Raw genomic sequence first — 24,403 nt, 5'->3', positions numbered from 1 at the left:
CACCTTCAACCTATGCCCCCAGATCTCTGTGTTCCTGTACCTTTTATAGTTGTGCCCTTTAGTTTATATTGCCTCTCCTCATTCTTCCTACCGAAGTGTATCACTTCACATTTTTCTGCGTTAAATTTCATCTGCCACGTGTCCACCCATTCCACCAGCCTGTCTATATTATCTTGAAGTCTATCACTATCCTCCTCACTGTTCACTACACTTCCATGTTTTGTGTTATCTGCAAATTTGGAAATTGTGCCCAGTACACCCAAGTCCAAGTCATTAACATATATCAAGAAAAGCAGTGGTCCTAGTACCGACCCCTGGGGAACACCATTGTACACCCCTCCAGTTCACTGCTACTCTCTGTTTCCTGTTACTTAGCCAATTCTGTATCCATGCTACTACTACTCCTTTAATTCCATGGGCTTCAATCTTGATAACAAACCCATTATGCAGCACTTTATCAAACACCTTTTGAAAGTCCATATACACCACATCAATTGCATTGCCCTCATCGACCCATACTGTTATCTCATCAAAAAACTCTATCAAGTTAGTTAAATACGATTTGTCTTTAACAAATCCATGTTGGCTTTACCTAATCAATCCACACTTGTCCAAGTGACTGCTAATTCTGTCTCAGATTATTGTTTCTCCCCCCCTGCCCCCCCGAGGTTAAACTGACTGGCCTGTAGTTGCTGGGTTTATCCTTACACCCTTTTTTGAACAAAAGGGTGTAAGGATAAAGCCTTAGTATTGGGAATGGAGGCACAGGGTGAGTCATAGTTGAGAAACAGTCTTAGAATTTCTGATATTTGGTTTGAATAAGTCAGTGGTATCAGACCAAATTCTCTCTTCCTCCCACAAATACACAAATTAGATTGCATTTTTGCTATATATGTCTAATGTTTCTGATCAAGCACTCAGTTCACTCTGAACCACCTTACATACAAATCCAGTGTGCTTTAATACTTACGGACTAAGCCAAGCTTTAATACTTACGGACTAAGCCAATTAACATAGCACTACAGTACAATCTAAGAGAAGTGAGTTAATTCCCTCTTACCAGAGATATCAAAGATAGAGCCAGACACAAATTGTAGCTTTACTAAATTTAATACACATTTATATTAACACTAATATTCTCACAAAAAAGTATCGATCTTACAACAGCATTCAATTAGATCTTCCATTACAGTCAACATTATGTTACACATTTATTTTACAACAGTTAGAGATATTAAGAATTTAAGTCGAGGTTATAAAACCGACAGGAATATTTAATACTTATCACCAATAGACTTGAAAATCTCACTGTGCTTCAACCATAGCTGAGAATGGTTCAGTCTGAGGCAGCTATCTAGCTTGGTTTATTATTTGGTCCTTCAGCACATAGATGTTGTGGTCCTAGCTGTTCAGCTTTCTTCTAGATGATCTGCATCCCAGCAGGAACACCTGTGGTGAGTCATCATTGTGTCGCCATCTTATGCCTTTGTTGTTTTCTTGTCCCGGCTCTAGGTGGCAAAAACATTCTCAATACTGCTGTGCTCCAGTCTAAGCCTCACACCATGCTTGGAGGTCTGATTTGAATTACTTTGCCCACCTGAACTTGGGTGGTTTGAGCTTGTTCTGGCTTAATTCTTTGTTTAACAGACCAGCCTGCTGTGAGGACAACTGGCTGCTGCCTTTGGTTGACTGCAACTCCTGATGACAAAGAAATGGCCTACTTGATACCTTAAATTTCACTGACAACCCCTCTGTTTTCCTGGTTCAAACCTTAATATGCATTTATGAAGGATTAACTAGGCCAAGGGAGTCCCTTCCAATGGGCCCATTCAAATTTGATGGGTATTTATCAAATTATGGATGGTCAAGATTTTGCATGTCCTGATGAATTCATAACAGCTTGGCATGTTTACGTTCCTTAACATCCACAACAGATTAAAGCCATAAACTGGCTTTCTTGTATTAATGAACCACCTCTGAGGATTACTTGACCAACCTCTAAATAAATGTGTCATTTCCCAGCTTCAAGACTGAGCAAGGAATCAGTTTTATGGTACCTTATGGTTCCATTTTAACCTAACTCACCTGACGAAAAGCTCATGGGATCAGATCAGTGAGTTAGTAGTGTATAAACAGAAATTGGCAGGAATACTTAACAAGTACTTCACTTCGGTGTTTACAAAAGAGGATATTGTGGAGGAGGTAAATCCTGAATTGGTTAAAAGATAAGAGCTATTATAATGAATAAAAAGGAAAGAAAGAATTAGAGAAGTTGGTTCAGCCAAAGGAATACAAAATGGCAGGACCTGATGGGAAATGGAGGATGAAATAGCAGAAGCCCTAGAAATTATATTTCAGGGACCTATTGAGGGTGGATGTGTGCCAGAGGTGCCTACAGGTTGTTGGAGATGGGCAGTGGCTAAAGTGTAGTACAAAAAATAGGCAAAGGTGAAAATGGCAGAAACACCCAATTTATTTATTCAAACTATGTGCCTCGGACATACACAATCACAAACACAAATCCTCAAGCACTAGTCTACTGATCAATCGTATATGCCTTATCTGTTCAATCTGCACTACACTGGAAGTCAACCCAAGTTGCTTTATTCTGGAGCTTGGGGTTGCTTCTCTGTTGGAAACTAACTGCTCAAAAGCCCAGGTAGGCAAAAAACAAACTTTGTCACCTGGCTTTTCAAATCCCTCAACTAGGGACCTGTGCAGTACCAGCATGGAAAGGGCTACCAGGAGCAGTGATTGGGGGACACATGTATTCTATTGATCTTCATGACATCACTCCTGGTTTTGGGTGACCTAGTGTTAATGTGCTCGAGCATTAAACCTGAAGGCTGTTCCTTGCTCTTGGCTCCTCAGGAATTCACCACCCACCCAGAGGCCCTTTTTCTTTTACTATTTGGAATAGGCTAGGTGCAACCTCCATGCATGAAATGACATCTTAATCTATGACTGGCCTTTAATGTTGGCAACTTTGACTGGAGCCCTCCTAGTAGCAAAGCTAAGGTCTGGTGGACATCCAGATTGTATTAGCTAGTTCCTAGTATAACATTTTTCCTCATCCATTCAACTTGCACAAAGAAACAGAAATGCACCAAACTGGTACAAGCCATTGGCAGTGGGCATCTGAAGACCTACCTTCAAGCCTGCTTGGAGAATCATATGGACAAAACACTTGTTCTGAGCTTTCATGTCAAGAGAATAATGCTTAGTAGAAATATTAATTCTGCTTCAAGTCCATGTCTTGCAGATGGCATTTATAGGCACCCTGCATATATTAGCTCAAGAAATAGCCACTGCATGAGCAGAAGAAACTCCACCTTTCTATGTTGGACCTCAATTTTGGAGGAAGTGAAACAATTTTTTAATAACTGAGACCCGTGATACTGGGGATTAGTCACTTGGTTCTTCTCTAAACTACCTCAGCACTTGAATATATCTCTTGTTTTTTGGTAACCAAAATTGGATGCAGTATTTAGGGTGCAGTCTGACCAGAACACTATGGGTTTGATAACTACCTCCTCTGACTTACCTTCTACTTTTTAGCCATATAGTGCAACATCTTTTTGGCTTTGTTGGCTGGATATGATTAGTATCAAGTCTTCTAAGTCTCTTTCTGCTTCATTCTTAACTAGTTCAACACCATTCACAGACTTTGTATCATCTATCTATTTACATATCTTGTCCAACTCATCCTGTAAGTTCTGAGCTGTCTCTTCTGGTTCCACTTGTTAATTGATTTATATCAATTAGTGTTAATTGTATTCAGGTGCTGCATATCAATTGGACAAGCTCTTGTATCCATTTATGAGCGCTGATCTGGGGTGAGGTGGTAATGTGGATCTCTAAGTAAAGGCTTGAAACAACTGAAGCGTAGGTGCTTGGATTCTATCCTTCATCACTTGGCTATCCAGTTTTTAAACACCACTGGTCCTCCTAGTTTGGTTATCAGTTGTAAATTTGACCATTTTGTATGAAATTTTTGAATCCAGGTCATTTGTGTAAATTAAAAGCAGGTGGCCCCAGCACTGTACCCACTCAATATACACCCCCCCCCCAACCAAGTACTTGTTTCCTATCTTTCAGCTAGCAGCTCAAATATCCAGAAGTAATGTGGAGTAAGGTATGGGCTCCAAAGGAACATGTTTTAGCTTTAACTCAGTGGCAGGCTGGAATTTTAAAGAAAGACCATTCTCTGAATAAGATCTTAATCCACACATATTAGCCCTTAAGTTATCAGATAATTAATAATTTGATGTTTTAAGTGTTGTGTGATTTATCTCCCTGCAGTTTGTGGGACCTTGCTTTATTTCCCTACCTTACAACAGTAATTACACTTTGAAAGTACTTTGTTAGATATGAAGCACTTTGGGAACATATTGAGTTTATGAAAGACACTATATAAATGCAAGTTCTCTTACTATTTAATTGTGGGGTACTAACCACAGGTGTGTTCTTAATTGAGGCCCATAATTTCCAACAGCAGTCACCTGATAGTGAAAAGGAACAGGAAATGTGGCTGATTTTTCCCCTCCCTTGCCCAGGGTGGTGAGGCCAACTGTAACACCCTACAGCTACCAGGCTTACATCTGTAAAGAAATAGGTTTAGGGGGAACTTAGAAGGGTTAGACTCAAAAGAATTGAATAGCTAAAACTTATGTTCCAACAGCAAGGTCCACAAACAGCATAGATATAAATGACCAGTTAAACTATTTTCATGGTGTTGGTTGGTTGAGGGATAAATGTTGGCCCGGACACCAGGAGAACTCCCTCTACTTCAAACAGTGCTATGGGATCATTTACATCCACCTGAGAAGGTAGATGGAACCTGTTTAATACCTCATCTGAAAGACAGCACCTCCAACAGTGCTGTAGGGACAGAGGCACTGTTGTTAAAGGAGACGCAAATAGATGGTATTTGTGATGGAGAGGATATGGGATAGGAAGCTCAGCTTGAGGTCAACTCAGGGCTGAAGTTGTAAACAGTCTGTTTCAGCCAGAAACAGCAGCTAAGAAGGGGGATGGAATCAGCAGCAAGCGTGGAATTTGTGGCAGCAGATGGAAAACAATGGCGTCGGTCTTCCCACTGTTTAGCTCGAGGAAAGTTTGGCTCGTCCAAGACTGGTGGACAAGCTGTCTGACAAAAGACAGCAGAGGTTTTGAGAGAGGTGGTGGAGAGGTAGAGCTGGGTGTTATCAGCGCATATGTGGAACCTGACATAAGTCTGTGGATGATGTCACCAAGGGGCAACATGTAAGTGAGGAAAAGAAGGTAAGGATGGAGGGGGTAGTGGGGAGGGCTTTAAGAAGACAGTTGATAGTGGAGAAGACGGGGGTTATTTTTGCTCTCCAGGATGATTGTAGAGTACAGGGCAATTTTGGCCTAGGATAATGTCATGTGGTCTAGCCAGATATGAAGATGGCTAAACTAGTGTGCCAGATACTCCAGTCTGTACCAGTCGGACATGAAGGAGCAAAGATGGAAGCCATACAACAGCTAATAACCAGGATGGGAAAGAGTAAAGGTTTTGCTGGGGACAAGGGCACCAAAGTGGAGGCGATAGAGTGGTTGAGCAATTAAACAGCTGCAGAAGTATCATGGCAAATAGTAGTTGCAAGTGAATTGGGGGAGCTTTTTTCTTGGGGCAAATACAGAAGGAAGTGATGCGGGTGACAAGAAATATAAGGAAGTGGTGAGAGATGGCCTTGTTGTTGATTGAGACCGTGGATGTTGATAGTTATCAATAGCGAGAAGCATAGCTAATATTTTTTGGTACCCTAGATCAGGGATACCTATGTTGCTGCTCTGGCTGAGATCACAAAGGTTAGGGGTCAAGGTAGTTACCCAGTCTGTACAAAAAAAACTGCAATCTTCATGTTTAATGTGATATTTTGTAGTGTAATTTAATTGAATAATTGTGAAACTATTAACAGCACATGTTTTATATAAGCCACACAACACTACAATTACAGTAGACCCTTTCAATTTATTTGACTCTGCTGAGCTTTTGAAAATAGTGTACCTGGAAAGCAGAGAGGATCATTTTCTTTTCAATTAAAAACCTGGAGCTCTGGACAAAAAGGATATAAACAGAAGAATGTTTGCAATTGGTTGGAAGATGTGCTTCTGGGTGGAGCTGTACTTTATCAGATGAATTTTTAAATGTTTCATTTCTGTAGTGGCTTACAGATATTAATCCTTTTTTTCTGGTTTAAACAATTTTATTACTTCTTTGGAATGAAGTTTACGTAGAATTACATAGAACATACAGCACATAAACAAGCCTTTCGGTCCAACAGTGCCGGTGTTTATGCTCCACATGAGCCACCTCCCACCCTTCTTCATCTAACCCCATCAACATATCCTTCTATCCTTTCTCCCTCATGTTTAGCTAGCTTCCCCTTAAATGCATCAATACTATTCACTTCAACTATTCTTTATAGTAGCAAGTTTCACATTCTAACCACTCTTTGGGTAAAGAAGTTTCTCCTGAATTCCCTATTGGATTTATTAGTGACTCTTATATTTTTGGCCCCTAGTTCTGGTCTCCCCCACAAGTGGAAACATCATCTGTACGTCAACCCTATCAAACCCTGTCACAATCTTAAAGACCTCTACCAGGTCACCCCTCTATCTTTTTTTCTAGAGAAAAGTTCTCCAGCCTGTTCAATCTTTCCTGATAGAATTGAGAGGTTATACCTAGTATCGTCCGAGCAAATCATTTTTGCACCTTCTCCAGTGCCTCTATGTCCTTTTTATATGGAGACCAGAACTGTTCACAGTACTCCCAGTGTGGTCTAGCCAAGGTTCTATACAAGTTTAACATAGCTTCTCTGCTTTTCAATTCTATCCCTCTAGAAATGAACCTATGCTTTGTTTTATTTTTAAAATGGCCTTATTAACCCACGTTGCTGCTTTTAGTGATGTGTATCTGTACCCCCTGGTCCCTCTGCTCCTCTACCCCATTTAGACTCTTATTTTCCAAGGAGTATGTGGCCTCCTTATTCTTCCAACCAAAATGTACACCTCACACTTGCCTATATTGAAATTCATTTGCCAATTACATGCCCATTCTGCAAGTTTGTTAATGTCTTCCTGCATTTTGTCACATTCTTCCTTTGTATTAATTATACCCCCCAATTTGGTGTTGTCCGCAAATTTTGAAATTGTATTTCCGGTTCCAGAGTCCAAATTGTTGATCACCAAATTGTGATCACCAGTGGTCCCAGCACAAATCTCTGTGGAACACCACTTCCCACCTTTTGCCAGTTTGAGTGACTACCCTTAACCCCTACTGTCTTTTCTGTTTTGTAGCCAGTTGACTATTCATTCTGCTACTTATTCCCTGACTCCACCCGCACTGACCTTTGTTACGAGTCCACTATGCAGCACCTGATTGTAGGCACTGAAAATCCGAATATCCAAGTTTAATAATTATTGTTTAATGTGACATTTTGTAATGTGAAACAATTAACAGCCCATATTTTATTTAAACCACACAGCACTACAATTACAATAGTCTGTTTCAATTTATTTGATTGTGTTGAGATTTTGAGGGAACCTGGAAAGCAGGGAGAAATATTTTGTTTTCTATCCAGAACCCGAAGCACTGGGCAAAAAGGGTGTAAACAGAAAGATGTTTGTAACTGATTGGACGATGTGCCTCTGGATGGGGCTGTACTTTTTCAGATGAATTTTTCGATGCTTGTTTTCTCTAACAGCTTACAGATTTTTTTTCTGGTCTAAACGATGATACTTTACAATGGTTTATAATACCGTGTCGCTACATATTTGAATAATAGACTTTTTTGCCTGTTGCACAACTTTTTGGAATGCAACTGGCGTAAACTGACACGTCACAAGATTTAACCAGTCCATATAAAAAATATAAAACCACCCAACATTTTATTGAAGTGCAAACACGGATCATTAATGCCGAAACTTGGAAGTTAAAAAAATGATTTAAGATAATAACCGATTCCGAGATGGACAAATGGTTACAGCCAACATATGTGAATGATTTTCCAGAGTGCAATGTCTGCATTTCCCTCACCGTTAACAATCATACATTTGCAACCTTCCACTCATCAAAAAAAAATCCTGACGGCTTTATCTAGTAGTTTTCCACCTGACATGTCGGAGAAACACGTGGCTATTAAAAAAAAAGGGGAGGTGAAGGAAATGATTTTTTTTTAAAAAAATCACAACAGTAATTTGTACCACGGTCCTCTCACGGCTGCATACTGAGCTGCACGTGACGGAGGCGCGTCTCGTTCACTGCCCGGGTCTTCGATAACGAGTTGAGCAGCGGAGGAGCGGAGAGGCTTTGGTGCACGGTCCGAGCTGCGCGCCTTTATCCACACACAAGCAGCCAGGAACCTTCCAGCGCCCGTTTCAGGAGTCGGAGGGAACTCCCGGCTCCTTATGTCCCGTAAAGCCAGCGACAATGAATACAGCCTGAGCGATCTGAGGGGGGAGAGGAGGAGGATGGAGGAGCAGCAACAGGAGGTGGTCGGCGAGCGGAGTCTCATCAAACCGGGCAGCGGCAGCGGCGATAACAGACAGTTCGCGGCCATGGCAACCGGGGCCGGGGGAGCGTTGGAGCGGGCCGCCCGGAGGCAGTTCCAAGGCAGCGACACCCCCAAGTTCGTCTACGTCCTCTCCGCCTTCGCGGCCTTGGGGGGCTTCCTCTTCGGCTACGACACCGGCGTCGTGTCCGGGGCCCTGCTGCTGCTCAAGAAAGAGTTCGCTCTCAACGAGCTGTGGCAGGAGCTGGTGGTGTCGGGCACGGTGGGGGCGGCGGCCATTTCGGCGCTGGCCGGCGGCCTCCTCAACGGCCAGTGGGGCCGGAGACCCTGCATCCTCCTGGCCAGCTTGCTCTTCATGGTGGGGGCGGTGGTGATGACGGCCGCCAACGACCGCAACGCCTTGCTGGCCGGACGCGTCGTGGTGGGATTCGGTATCGGTAAGTCCCGGAGCGCAGCCCGTTGCCGAAAGTGTGACAGTTTGAACACGGGAGTAGGGAAGGGAGGAAACTTACCGGTGAGGAGCGGCGGAGATAGGCCGCCTCCCCTTATCCGATTAAAATGTCTGTCGGTGTCTCTCTCCCCCCGGGGCCCCGTTCGTTTACTCCACGGACCGACCTGGTGGGCGGGGCCAGGGCCCGTTTAAAAAAAAGTGGGGGGAGGGGGCGCGGTGAGGCTTGTGTCGCGTGATGTCATCGCGTCGCAGCCCTCCTTTTAAAAAGCCATCACTGTGAACTTGTCAGTGGTCTGGAGAACTTTTTCCAACTTTCCCTCCCCACTCTTGTTTACAAACGCCATGTAGGTGTCAGTTATTGCTTTTTGATGGAAGAGTTTTGATATGTCCGTATTTTTTAAAAAAAAAACTAAGGTAGCTGGGTATATTTGGATGAGTTAGAAATCTCTCTCTTCCACTTAGATCTGAGTATTTTCTAAATGATGAGGAATAAGGCACTGGAGGAGCAGAGAGATTTAGGGGTCCAAATACAGAAATCACTAAAAGCTAGTGGATAGGTTAAAAAAAATTAAAAGGCTAATGTTGGCCTTTATCTCGAGGGCTGGAATACAAAAGGGTGGAAGTTGTGTTACAGCTGTACAGAGCTCTGGATAGATCCCATTTAGAGTACTGCGTTCAGTTCTGGGCACTGCACCTCAGGAAGGATATATTGGCCTTGGAGGGGGAGGGTGCAGCACAGGTTTACCGGAATGATACTTGGGCTAAAAGGGTTAAAATTATGAGGGCGGGTTGCACAGACTAGGCTTGCATTTCCTTGAGTATAGAAGATTAGGGTATGATCTAATTGAGGTGTTTAAGATGATTAAAGGCATTGATCGGGTAGATAGAAATAAACTATTTCTTTTGGTAGGGGAATTCCTGAACAAGGGGACATAACATTAAAATTAGAGCTAATCTGTTCAGAGGTTGTCAGGAAATAATTCTTCACACAAAGCGTAGTGGAAATCTGGAACACTCTCCCCAAAAAGCTGTTGAGGCTGGGTCAATTCAAAATTTCAAAACTAAGATCAATAGATTTTTGTTAGCCAAAGCTATTAAGTGTTATGGAACCAAGGCAGGTAGATGGAGTTAAGATACAGATCAGCCATGATCTAATTGAATGATGGAACAGGCTAGAGGGGCTGAATGGCCTGTTCCTATGTTCTTGCTGATCATAGGCTGGGTATTCTATAGCAAGTAACTCACCTAATGTCCCAAAGCCCTTCCACCACCTACAAGCCACAAGTGATGGAATACTCTTCATTTGCCTGGATGGGTGCAGATGCAATAACACTCAAGAAGCTCAACACCATCCAGGACAAAGCAGTCCACTTGATCAGCAGCCCAACCACCGCCTCAAACATCCACTCCCTCCACCACCGGAGTACCATGGCTGCAGTGTGTACTATCCACAGGATGCACTGTAGCAACTTGCCATGGCTTCTTCGACAGCATGTCCCAAACCCGCGACCTCCCCCACCTAGAAGGACAATGGCAGCAGGTTCATGGGAACACCACCACCTCTAGGTTCCCCTCCAAGTCACGTTGTCCTGACTTGGACATAAGTTGCTGCTCCTTCATTGTTGCTGGGTCAAAATCCTGAAACTCCCTACCTAACAGTACTGTGGAAGCACCTTCATGACATGGACTACAGCGGTTCAAGGAGGCGGCTCACCACCACCTTCTCAAGGGCAACCAGAGATGGGCAATAAATGCTGGCCTTGCTAGTGATGCCCATATCCTGACAATGAATTTTTTAAAAAGCCACAATCAATATTTACCCAATTTTGGCAACTGTGATCGGACGTGGCAGTGACATTACACTGCTGCAACATTGTGTAACATGCATGTAACATAGTATTTAAACTGATACATAACTTGTGTAGCTTTAAACTACGAAGGGATTTTCCAAATGCTTTTTCAAGATATCCCCCTTAACAAGCAGTCAAACTCATAGAAAGGAGTAGTAGTGGTTGCATAGGTTTTTGTCAAGTATTTCAAAAACTGTGTTTCTTTTTAATTTCTACTCCACCGTGCCAATATCACCAGGCCATATGTCTTGCAGGCGAGGCACCAGGTCAGTAACCTGCTCCTGAAAGTTAACCGAGATGATGAAAGAGTATTTTGGCAGTGACTTCCCCCTCTGACTTTTCCCCCTGTGTGGAGGCATTTTGTCTGTTGTGCACAATTGGCTGCACTTCACTTTATATCTGATGGATTACTTTTGCTAGGGAGATTTTGAGGATGTGATGAGCTTTCTTATGTGGATGTTATGTGAAAAAATTCTGTTTAAGCAGCTGAAACCAGGAACTCAGTGTATTGAGGAAATAAAACCTGCATCCCACCAGTTCCTACTGGTTTGTGTTGGCAATTTCTTGAGATTTTCTCATTATTGTGAATAACAGGATTTTTATTTACTGCTTTAAACAGTCAAAGTTTTGTATTTTGATGTTATACATGATTTCAATTAGCAGGAAGTGACTGCAATGATGGCTTATTGCAACATTCTTTGTGTTGTGAATTACAGGTTCATTTGTAAATTTGACAATACTAATTAATGGTTCCCTGTTTTTAAGTTTAATTTACTGAAAGTAATTGTAACTATATTTATTAAGCATTGCCAACTTGGCTCAGTTGGTAGCATTCCGACCTCTGAGTCAGAAGGCTGAGTTCAAATTCATTATGCAATTCAGCACACAATCTACTTCAGTGCAGTATTGTGGGAATAAACAATCAATTATATGATCATTCATTCATTACTACCTGTGCTGTGCACAAATTGGCTGCTCTTCAAAAGTAATCCATTGGATTTAAAGTGCTTGGAAGATTTTGAGGAAGTTATGTTGAGCCTTTATAAAATACTGGTTCGACCACAGCTGGAGAATTGTGTCTAGTTCTGGGCATCGCATTTTAGGAAGGCTGTGAAGGGATTAGAGAGGGTGCAGATTTACTCGAATGGTTCCAGGGATGAGGGACTTCAGCTATGTGGATAGATTGGAGAGCTGGGGTTGTTCTCCTTAGAACAGAGAAGGTTGAGAGGAGATTTGGTAGAAGTGTTCAAAATCATGACATGTTTAGATAAAGTAAATAAAGAGGAACCGTTCCCATTGGCAGAAGGGTCGAGAACCAGAGGACACAGATTTAAGGTGATTGGCAAAAGAACCAAAGGCGACATGAGGGAAAACTTTTTTACACGGCGAGTGGTTATGATCTGGAATGCGCTGCCTGAAAGGGTGGTGGAACCAGATTCAATTGCTTTCAAAAAGGAATTGAATAAATATTTGAAGGGAAAAAATTTGCAGGGCTACTTGGAAAGAGTGGAGGAATGGGACTAACCAGATTGCTCTTTTAAAGAGCTGGCATGGGCTCGATGGGCCAGATGGCCTCCTTCTGTGCTGTAACCATTCTCTGATGTGATGAGGTGCCATAAAAATCTTTCTAATTCTGACTAAAGATTAATTAACTTCCTTATGTGGATGTTATGTGCAATAACTCAGTTTAAGCACGGTTTGTTGTACATACTGATAAACTAAGACTAATGCATGCTGTTAAACACTGCATTTCTGTACGCTCATTGTAGTCATTCTAAATATTGATTGTATAAACTGGAAACAGTACCAGACAGGTGTGCTGATTACAGTAAACCTGGCAGAAACTGGCTGAGTCTTGCAGTATGTGCTTTTTAACAGGACACTAAGAACAGCAGTGTGACTGAAAATAATTGCGACCGCATCAAAAAGATTCAAAACCTGTTTGACTGGATTATTTTGAACGTAGGCAGTGCTCAGTTCAATATAGGAATTGCTAGATGATTAAAGGCCAAGGTCCATCTAGTTCGCCTTCTATCGTCCTGGTCATCGCACGATACAATAAAGAAGTTGTTGACTAATCAGGACAATCAATCTTGACCAATTAATCTAAAACAGACCCAGACATGAGGTGAGGGAAAATCTCCAGTGGTAGAAAGCTTTGGGAACCATAGATCCAAAGTCACATGTTCCTCCCGTGCATGCTACACTTGCCATCTGTCATGTCTCAAATTAATCATGAGGATAGCATAAGGAATTGAAAAGTAGTTTAAAACTTACCCATATTATGCAATTAACCATTTGCATTTAATGACTGAATTCCAAAACAGTTTGTGGGAATGATAAATGCATGTTTGAATCTCTCCAATCCGGTTTCTGCCTCTACTACAATACTGAAATGGCCCTAACCAACGTCGTAAATGACATCCCCTATGACTGTGAACATGGTACACTATCCTTCCTCATCCTTCTCTATCTCTCTGCAGCCTTTGACACTGTTGACTATACTATCCTCCTCCAACACCTCTTCCCCGTTGTGTACTGGGACTGCTCTCGCTTGGTTCCACTTTTCTCGATTCAACTGTATCCAGAAGTCCGTGTTTCATTTATTCACAGGGTGTGGGAGGCTGCAGCCCCTGTTTGACTATTCAAGGGGGCTGCTCCTCAAGTTCTGGCTGCACTTCAGTCCCACGCTCCTGATCTTTGGCCACCCGGTGAGGGGGGGGGTTGCGGGCAGGTCGGTGGACATCCTTGTGGGCCTGTCCAAGATGGCTATCCACAGGTCCAGGTTAGACGTGGCCCGTGGGGGCGGTCGCTCCGACTGTCTGCCTCTCTTCCGCAGAATTTTCCGCACCCGGGTGGCCCTGGAGAGGGAGCACGTGGTGTCTGCCGGTACGCTTGAGGCTTTCCGCGATCGGTGGGCACCGCAGGGACCGGAGTGCATCCTGGACCGATATAATAAAATTTTAATTTGACACTTATTTTGGATTTATTGGTTTTCTGCACATGAACACATCCTAACCCCCCCCCCCCCCCTTATAAAAGGGGGGCCTAAAACACACAAAAGAAAAGGAAAAAAAGGGGGGAAAAGCGTCAAACTAAAAAAAAGAAAAAAAAACTGTATCCAGAGCATCTCCAGTAATGGCTTCCCTTCCTACCCCACACACTTATCTCAGAAGTCCTCCATGGATGTATCCTTGGCCCATTCTCTTTCTCAGCTACATGTTTCCCCATGGCAACATTATCCGAAGACACGGGGTCAGGTTCCAAATGTACGCTGCCAACACCCAGCTCTACCTCTCTACCACCTCTCTCTCAACCCCTCCACCGCCTCTCTGTTGTCAAATTGCTTGACTGATGTTCAGTCCTAGATGGAGTTTAATTTCCTCCAATTAAACATCGGGGAGACCGAAGCCATCGTCATCAGTCCCCGCCGCAAGCGGCGTACCCTCGCTGCGAATTCCATCCCCTTTTGAGCATTAGAAATAAACTAAAACGTTTTTTTCCAATTTAATTATCTCACTCGCTGCAGTCAGCCTGATTCACTGGCAATCAGAGATGCAGTATGAGCAAAAAATGAACAAAATGGCCTCCCTTTGCTCTGATTTGGATATAACCAATTGACAACTGCTGTTGAAAATGAATATGAAGAATTCCTCTTTCCTCTCCCTCTCCCTGCCACCCAACTGCTTTTGTTGTCTGTATAGCAGTAGATAAACAGCACCGGTGTGGTTTTTAAAAACAGAAAATGCTGGAAAAGCTCAGCAAGTGAGGCAACATCTCCTGGGTTCGTCAGGGTTCTGACGAAAGGTCTTTGACCTGAAGCATTAACTCTGTTTCTTTCTCCACAGATGCTGCCTCACTTGGGGGGTGGTGGTGTGGGGGGGGGTGTGGTGGTGATGTGGGGGGGGGGGTGGTGTGGGGGGGTGGCGGGTGGTGTGGGGGGGTGGCGGGTGGTGTGGGGGGGTGGCGGGTGGTGTGGGGGGGTGGCGGGTGGTGTGGGGGGGTGGCGGGTGGTGTGGGGGGGGCGGGTGGGGTGGGGGGGGGGTGGGGGTGGTGGTGTGGGGGGGAGGAGGAGGAGGGGAGGAAAGAACAAAAGGGAAGGTCTATGATAGGGTGGAGGGAAGGAGTGATTAAATGACAAAAGGGATGATAGGGTAAGGCAAGAAAAGTGGTAATAGGACAATAAGGAAACAAAAGATGGGTCTAGAGGAACTGTAAATGGCAACAGCAGAACCAATACCAGCACCTGCTGTCCGAAAAAATGGGAGCAGTGGTTATGATCTGAAGTTATTGAAATCGGTGTTGAGCCTGGAAGGTTGTAAAGTGCCTAATCGAAAGATGAGGTGCTGTTCCTCGAGCTTCCGTTGAGCTTCGTTGGAACAGTGTAAGAGACCGAGGACAGAGAGATCAGAGTGGGACAGGGAATTAAAATGGCAAGTGACCGGCAGGTCAAGGTCACGCTTGTGGACTGAGCGGAGGTGTTCAGCAAAATGATCACCCAATCTGTGTTTGGTCTTCCCAACGTAGAGGAGACCACGTTGTGAGCAGCGGACACAGTATACTAACTTGAAAGAAGTACAAGTAAATCACTTTTTCATCTGGAAGGAGTGTTTGGGGCCCCGGATGGTGGGAAGGGAGGAGTTGAAAGGGCAGGTGTTGCATCTCCTGAAGGTGCTGTGGGGAATAGAGCGGGTGTTGGGGGTGATGGAATAGTGGACCAGGGTGTCGTGGAAGGAACGGTCTCTTCGGAATGCTGAAAGGGGAGGGGAAGATGAGCTAATATGAATTATACTCGTTGGTTTGGGCATATAAATAAGTTATATTAATGTTGGCAAGGAATCAAGTCTGCTTTTACTGCTTGCAATTATATTGCATCAGATGCAAAGACCACCTGAAGACACATCAACACTTGCAGAATTTAATGTGCTATCAATTCGGTAATTTATCCCTAGTTACAGCAGATTTGCGTTGATACAACACAAACAATGTTGCATCATCTTAAAAACAGCACTGCGACTCGACCATAAGAAAATGCTGTTAGCTCAGTTATATTTTCACATTTTTATAAACCATTTGAAATTTTGAGTCTTCTATTTTAATGAGTACTGCAGGACATGACATATTAATACCCTCATCCCTGTATTTGAATATCTGCTATGGTGGGGATAAGATGAAGCCCTTGCCCACTGCCAAGGATAACTGTGATTGGGTTATCAGTACAAACCTGTGTTCTCAGCTGTTATTTTTTTACTGTTGCTATTCTGAGCAAGATGACTTTCTAATCCAACATTAAAGAAGTTGCATACACTCTGTAAAGTTGGTATAAATGTAAAGACTTTTTTCAGAAACAGTTGTTGTGAAATTCGTACTGTATTACTACACCACTGTACCAGGTCTTATGGGTTCAGGAAGATAGCTTCTCGAGTTCAGTGGTGTCATTTGCTTCCTAAAGTGGTCTAAGGATCTTTCTTTTATGGGAACTGATTCTCACTGCCCTATATTTACATGTATGATGCCATAACACGAGGATATAACAATACAGCATACTCTTGTGATTTGGACTGTAAACTTGTGTCTTTCGCAGGTGTATTTCTTAAATCTCCCTAATGGCAAACCGAGTTAACACCATGTGAGGCAAGGCTCGTGACAAAATAAAATAGCTTAATGATTCATAGGCTAATTTTGTGCACAGCAAGGTCCCACTAGACCAGTTAATCTGCTTTTGGAGATGTTTATTGCAGGATAAGTGTTGGCCAGGACACCGGAACAACTCCCCTACTCTTCTTTGAATAGTACTATGGGATCTTTATGTCCACCTGAACCAGCAGATGGGGCCTTAGTTTAACATCTCGTCAGAAAGGTGACTGCTTCAACAATGCACCATTCCCTCAGTACTGTGCTGAAGTATCAGCCTAAATTATCTGGTCAAGTTCCTAGAGTGGGGCTTGAACCCAAAACCTCCCAACTACAGTTTAAGCTTAAAATTTGTTGTGCAAACATCAAATTGAATAGATCAATAATGTGGTATCGATTGTAGCACAGATGCAACAATGTGCTCTTACTAATGGTGAAGATGACTAATTTATTGTTGCTTGGCAACATCTGTTCTGTTATTTTGAAAGGTAGACTAGCTTAGCTGTGATATCTGTGTAATATCTGTGCTATCAGCATTACCACCCCCCAGCACATTCCCTGTTCAGGAATGAAATTTTATTTGTTGTTTTGATCACAGTGTGCATTTGGTATTTTTTTTACTTAAGTGTTCTTCTGAGAAAACATCAGCACATTTTTAGAATGAGAAGATAAAAATCATTGTTTAAATTGCATTATATGTTTCCTCTGCAACAGCCTTCACTATTGCAGTACAAGAGGGCTTGACAGCACTGTACTATGTCTATGTTAGCCAGCTGAAAATGTCATTATTTCAGCTTGTTTCATTTTAACTGTTGGATGACTGAGCCTACATAAACATAGTCCCAGGTGTTTCATAAATAGGCGTAAGGAAAACTGATGCCAAGCCAGGAAAGTGGAAATTAGGTGGAGCAACCAAAAACTAGGTCAAGAGATGGGGCCAGAAATTGCTGCCGAAATAATGGAGGAGCACAACACTCTCCGTTTTTAATGGCTAATTGAAGGAGCAAGTTCCCGCGTTTGCACATGCGCACTAACTTGCTCCTGTTGGTTCGCTGGCGATTTGACAGCTTCAAATTAAATGGTCTGCAATCAGAGAAATCGTTGAGAAATCGCAAACTTGCTCATTTGCCCAGCTGGAAAGTAACTAATTACGCCCCCAGACAGGTACACTTGAAAATACCAGGTCTAAACTAAGTTTTAAAAGTGCAGTTAGTCTTAATGACAGCCAAACAACTAAAACCTAAATTTTAAAAATGTGGAGTCTTAAAATTACTCATTTTAATAGTTTTTGGTCATTTAAAAAAAGTTCCCTTCTTTCTCTTTAATTCAATATGGCTTTTTATTTAAAAAAAATGTAAGTTTTTATTTACAATGCCATCCAGAATACTAACTTTAAATGAATGAAGTCTGCTTGCCGACTTGAGCAATGCAGCCTGAATCTGTGGGCGTGTATTCTCTTTCTGATAGGTTTTGTGGGCGTGTCTTCTATTCTTATGGACTGTTCCATGCTTGTCAACTCATGCTGTTTAGAGGCGCACAATTTTTTTTAAAGTTCAATATCAAGCAACTCAACGCCACAAAGCCCACAGTAAGTATTTTCGTTAATTTAATTTGCAGGAGGAGCATTGCCACCACGCTCTGCGCGATTTCTGGCCCATGGGTTTTGAAGAGATTGAAAGAGACAGACAGACAGAGGTTTCAGGAGGGACTTCCTAAGAGCACGATTAAGGCAACTGAATGCACTGCTACCAATGGTGGGGTGAATGGAGGGGCAGAATAATGCAGCCTTTTGTGCATGCAATCAGAAACGTAGTATGCAGGAGGTGATATAGAGCTGGCGGAGATTGGAGCGATGGAGAGGTGCAAATCCCTAGAGAGATTTACAGATGAAGACAAATTTAACGATTTCTTCCACGGCCTACAATCTCTCTCTCTCTCCTTCCCCCTCTCCAATTCGTAGCTCCTTTCACTTCCGACAGGCAGCCAGCCTGTCAATCTGTCTGCCTGGCATGTGGGAAACCCAGAAGCACAAATACTTACCTTCAATTGAGTTGCAATCACAGATTGCGATGCACTCATTTGGCTTCCGGGTTCCTCATGCGAATATCTGCAGTCATGCTCCCGGCTCCAAGCTAAGATCATGTCCAGTCTTGTGACAATCATAAGCCCAATATCAAGCCCCCTTTATCCTCCTATTCTCCACAAAATAAAGTCCCACGGGTAGACAATTTTATCATAACGCAGCCCACAGTCAAGGAAACACTCAAAATGTCTATAATGTGAGAATTAATTCTTCGCCCGCTTAAGGTTGGAGTCACATTTATTACTTTCCAATCAGATGTTGCTCAATTCCAGTGAGCTTTGAAAGATATCTGTGAGGGGACTCCCCTCAACCAATTTCACCAGCACCCTTGGACAGAATTTGCCAGAGCCTGGTTTACCTTCAGCTTCAAAAGGCATAGGCCTTCGATTATGATTGATTGATAGATCGATCAATCGACCATGACTGACTGATCGAAGCTAATGTTACACCTCCAGCAACACTGCAAAGTTGGTCTTGTTGCAGTTCTGAAATTAAGAGGATATTATTAAGAGGATATTAACAGAATCTAAGGTCAGTGATATTCCTCTTTAGTAAACTGACAGTGTCTAAAGGCAACCCCTCAAAAAAGTGCTTGTTGTAGGCAGTTTTCAATATATTTGGTTGGTCAACTTTTCACAATGAATAGAGAAATATTGTGAAACTATAGTTTCACAGATTACATGACAAGATATACTGCATGTAAATGAAAGCACAATGTTTTTAAGAAATGACTAGAGTCAAAACAGTTCAGTTCATTAAAATAATTTTCAGGATAAAGGATGAACATTTTCAATATGTTGTGTCTCACTGATTAAGACTTACTTAAATTACAACAAAATCCATCTGAACAAGATTACAATTAAAAAAACTAATTGAAGTGTAAATGTTAAATGCTTTTTGTTCGAATGACGCTTTTAACATTTATACTGCAACTCTCATTCATCTACATTCATCAGTCAAAAATATTAACCCCATATTGTTTTTTTCCCCCTTCCTCATATGATTACACCCTATCATACTTAATAGACAACCAACTTTCTCCTTACTGGCCTTCCATCCACCATAAAGTGTAACTTGTCCAAAACTCTGCTGCATGTCCAATAACCACTGTCTTGGCTTACTTTTGCTTTTGGGTTTTCCTTATCAATACTATTTTAATATCTTGTACATGTTTTTAACCCAGCCCCCCTTCCTTTCATGGCTAAGGAACCCCAGTTCTTCCCCATAATTTAATTCTGTGATGCTCAGGATTGGCTTTGCAGTTCTCTATTTTACCTCCGTACCCCACGAGTAAATACTTAGGGGGGCGGGGCAGTGGGTAGAGGGTGAGTTTTAAATTTTAGGTGAATGCTCTGTCAGCACTGAATTTTCTTACTAACGCATTTCCTATGAATTGTTTCTCTGTCTAAACACCTAGTTCCTGTTTTTTTTCAGCACATTGACATTGCACCCAATTACATGTTGTGAAATAGACATAGAGAAATATTGAACAGTATTTGTGTAGTGAAATTGAAATTCTGGGAAATACTGGTACCAGACTTTCTGATTTGGACCTTTTAGATTCTGTTGATTGATAATTCGCATGCAACATAATGTTCATCTCGACTACAGCTCAGTTGGCTGATATTTATTTGAAATATTCTATATCTTTCAAATCTGTATGCTTTTGAAAGCGTCTTTCGGATGAGACATTAAACCGAAGCCCCATCTGCCCCTCAGGTGGACGTAAAAGATCTCATGGCACTATTCAAAGACGAGCTGGGGAGTTCTTGGTGTCCTGGCTAATTATTTATCCCTCAACCAACATCAAAAACAGACAATCTGGTTATTATCTCATTGCTGTTTGTAGGACCCCGCTGTGTGCAAACTGGCTGGCACATTTCCTACATTACAACAGTGATTACATCTCAAAAGTACTTTATTGCCTTTTAAAGTGTTTTGGGGTGTCCTGAGGTAGTGATAGGCGCGATATAAATGCAAATCTGTTCTTTCTTTCTGTCTGTCTTCCTCTAAATTCTGTTAGACTTTTCTATAAAATTAATTTGATATAGCTGCAGCAACATTGCTATAAAATGTTTTATTTTTAGCTGAATAATTTGAATCAAACTTCATATTGTCATTTCCATGGATAAAATTACTGTTGGGTTGAATCTGATTATACCGTATTATGTGATTTATGCTTTTTTTTCAAACGTAAGGTTTTTTTAATTCAGCTTATTGACTATTACTTAGTTTATTTTTGTCAGTAAACAAGTCATCACAAAAATTTTAACTCACTCATTGCACATAATGAACCTAGATTGATTTTCATTTTTTTAATGACTTCCTGTCTGTTTCAAATCCTTCCTGTCTGTATCAAATCCTATCATGGGCTTGGATTTCAAGTAAGCTTCCAATAAGATAAACATGGGCTGGCATTATTCAATTGCAATTTTGACCATACAAATCTGTCTGGTTTTAAATCTAATTCCGTGTATGATCCCTGTTTAGCACGGAGAATTTTAGCACTGTTTTGTATGCATCAAAACATACGTAATTCACTTTTTGAGGAAAACAAAGTAGAGCTCTTGATTTGCAGTTAAATAACCTGTTCTATAATTTTAGATGCTAAATAATACTACTTTTATTTTGATACTTTTAAAGGGTATGACATATTGTAAGGGTATGACATATTGTTAAACACACAGTTGTGCATGAGTCTATTTTACAATGCAGTCTGTCTGGATCATAAGATCCCAATTAAAATATTTGAGAGATTGTTCATCAGGAATGGGACATCGGACCATAAGAGTGATGCACTGTGCATCCTGCCGGTTTTATTCCTACTCTCTTTGTGAACTTCATTTCACAATTTGCAGTCAGATTTGATATAATGACTGTGTTATTGAGCTACTTGTGTTTTTACCATAAACCTGATTTGGCTAATTGTCTTTTTTTAGGTCTTTGTGATTCAGTAGATGTATTGCATTTTTTAATATATCTTTCTGCAACCTGGTTATTAATTTCCTCCAGCCATGATCAAATGAAAAGTGTAACCTGCAAATGGCTGGTGAGATTTTTTTTCCACAGTTCGACTTATGTTTCAGTTCTTGGAGGGAAAAATAAGATTAGAGCAAATGTGCTGCCAGCTGGAGTGGTTAGTCAAAGCCACTGGAAGCATCATATTTTTGATGATTCAAGACCAGAACCATCTAACCTTGCCTTGTAGTTCATTTAGAGGATATTCCTATGCACATTTAATGCTTTCATGGTTGATGTAAGTTACTCTGCTACTGCACTAAGTAAACCTTTCTGAAGCAAAACATGTTGCATTTTCTGCTTGAGTCTTGCTTTCCATTTCAGAGTGGCAAGCTTACACTTTTCTCTCCAATTTTCTTCCGACCAAAGGCATTGACCACCTTATTTGGGTCCTTTATCCGGATAAATGAAGGAAATACAGTAGATGCTGCCAGAGTCTCAGTACAGGAAGATGTAGTTGAGATACGGGATGGGCTGAAAATTGATAAAGAGGAGGTACTGGAAAGGCTAGCTGTACTTAAAGTAGATAAGTCCCCAGTCCAGGTGGGATGCATCCTAGGTTGCTGAGGGAAGTAAGGGTGGAAATTGCAGAGGTACTGGCCATAATCTTTCAAACATCCTTAGATATGGGGGTGGTGCCAGAGGACTGGAGAATTGCAAATGTTACACCCGTGGTCAAAATGGTGTGTAAGGATAAACCCAGCAACTACAGGCCAGTTAGTTTAACCTCAGTGGTGGGGAAACTTTTAGAAACGATAATCCGGGACAGAATTAGCAGTCACTTGGACAAGTATGGATCGATTAGCGGAAGCCAGCACGGATTTGTTAAAGGCAAATCGTGTTTAACTAACTTGATACAGTTTTTGATGAGGTAACAAAGAGGGCAATGCAGTTGATGTGGCATATATGGACTTTCAAAAGGCGTTTGATGATGTGCCACATAATAGACTTGTCATCAAGATTGAAGCCCATGGAATAAAATGGGTAGTAGCAGCATGGATACAGAATTAGCTAAGTAACAGGAAACAGAGAGTGGTGATGAACGGCTGTTTTTCAGACTGGAGGGAGATGTTCCCCAGGGGTCGGTACTAGGACCACTGCTTTTCTTGATATGTATTAATAACTTGGACTTGGGTGTACAGGGCATAATTTCCAAATTTGCAGATGACACAAAACTTGGAAGTGTAGTGAACAGTGAGGAGGATAGTGATAGACTTCAGGAGGATATAGACAGGCTGGTGGCATGGGCGGACAATCGGCAGATGAAATTTAACGCAGACAAATGCAAGGTAATACATTTCCGTAGGAAGAATGAGGAGGGTTATATAAACTAAAGGGCACAATTCTAAAAGGGGTACAGGAACACAGAGATCTGGGGGTATATATACACAAACCGTTGAAGGTGGAAGGACAGGTTGAGAAAGCAGTTAAAAAAGCATACGGGATCCTGGGCTTTATAAATAGAGGCACAGAGTACAAAAGCGAAGAAGTCACGATGAACCTTTATAAAACACTGATTCGGCCACAACTGGAATATTGTGTCCAGTTCTGGGCGCCGCACTTCAGGAAAGATATGAAGGCCTCAGAGAGAGTGCAGAAGAGATTTACTAGAATGATCACAGGGATGAGGGACTTTAGTTACATGGATAGACTGGAGAAGCTGGGGTGGTTTTTCTTGGAATAGAGAAGATTAAGAGGAGATTTGATAGAGGTATTCAAAATCATGACTGGTCTAGACAGAGTAGATAGAGAGAAACTGTTCCCATTTATGGAAGGGTCAAGAACCAGAGGACATAGATTTAAGGTGATTGGCAAAAGAACCAAATATGATATGAGGACAAACTTTTTTACACAGCAAGTGGTTAGGATCTGGAATGCACTGCCAGAGGGAGTGGTGGAGGCAAATTCAATCATGGCTTTCAAAAGGGAACTGGATAAGTACTTAAAAGGAAAAAAATTGCAGGGCTACAGGGAAAGGGTGGGGGAGTGGGACGAGCTGGATTGCTCTTGCGTAGAGCTGGCACGGACTCGATGGGCTGAATGGCCTCCTTCTGTGCTGTAACGTTACTGTGATTCTATGTGTACATGGATTTTTGGAACATATTTGATATGGTTTCTCAAAAGGCTTGTTAAATAAAAAAGAATTATGGTATACGGAGGAAGAAATGTAGCTGCATTCATAGAAAGTTGGTTGAACAACAGGAAACAAAAGGTTAGGATAAATGAGTGCTGCTCAGATTGGAGAATAGTTGGAAGTGATGTACCCCAGGGGAGTCCACTTTTGATGTGTGCGTGCGTATATTCCCTGTGCCAAAGTCCATATATAACATGATATTGAAACTTGCCGATGACTCAAAAGTGGGGAGGGAAGTGGGGATGACAAATAATTAGTTGGACTGTTTTTTAAAAAAAAAATGTCAGGAGAGCATGAAAGTTCAGTGGAACGGGCAGGCAAATACAACTTCATGTGGAGAAGCGTGAAGTGATGAATTTTGGGAGGAAAAATGAACAGTGGTACTGTACACTTGACGAAAAAATACTCCAAAGGTGTGGATGAACAGCAGAGATCTGGGGGAAAAAATACATAATTTCTTGAAAGTGAGCGCAAGAAGGAAGCCATAATTTAATGGGTGTGGCATTTTGGGTTTCACAAATAAGAACATAGAATGCAAGACTAAACTGGTAATAAATTTGTGCATGGCCGTGATTGGGTCATGAGTACAGTGTGCAGTTTTCGTCGCCCGTTATAGAAAGGACCTGAAAGCCACAGAATACACTGTGTAGATCCACCAGTATGATGCCAGTGATTAGAATCTTGGGAAACTGG

At 42.0% G+C, this 24,403-nt stretch overlaps 1 protein-coding gene and 1 long non-coding RNA gene across 4 annotated transcripts in view; one reads left to right on the top strand and one right to left on the bottom strand.

Annotated features, from left to right (window-relative positions):
* Positions 1–1,091: 1,091 nt before the first annotated feature.
* Positions 1,092–9,175, bottom strand: LOC137341589 (uncharacterized). The gene is made up of 2 exons (XR_010967058.1): positions 9,053–9,175; positions 1,092–1,508 (listed from the first exon to the last, which is right to left on the bottom strand). It is a non-coding gene; the product is annotated as an uncharacterized lncRNA (long non-coding RNA).
* The window catches only part of LOC137341588 (proton myo-inositol cotransporter-like), a 112,654-nt gene continuing 96,477 nt past the window's right edge, over positions 8,227–24,403 (top strand). For all 3 annotated transcript variants that reach the window (XM_068004819.1, XM_068004817.1, XM_068004816.1), the window contains exon 1: positions 8,227–8,977. In XM_068004819.1, coding sequence (XP_067860920.1) covers positions 8,437–8,977 — 541 coding nt within the window. In that variant the 5' untranslated portion in view covers positions 8,227–8,436. The remainder of the gene's footprint in view (positions 8,978–24,403) is intronic.

This window comes from Heptranchias perlo, chromosome 24 (genome assembly GCF_035084215.1).
Source record: "Heptranchias perlo isolate sHepPer1 chromosome 24, sHepPer1.hap1, whole genome shotgun sequence".
Classification (NCBI taxonomy): domain Eukaryota; kingdom Metazoa; phylum Chordata; class Chondrichthyes; order Hexanchiformes; family Hexanchidae; genus Heptranchias; species Heptranchias perlo.
Note: the sequence above shows the minus strand (reverse complement) of the source record. Positions and strands in the feature narration are given on the sequence as shown.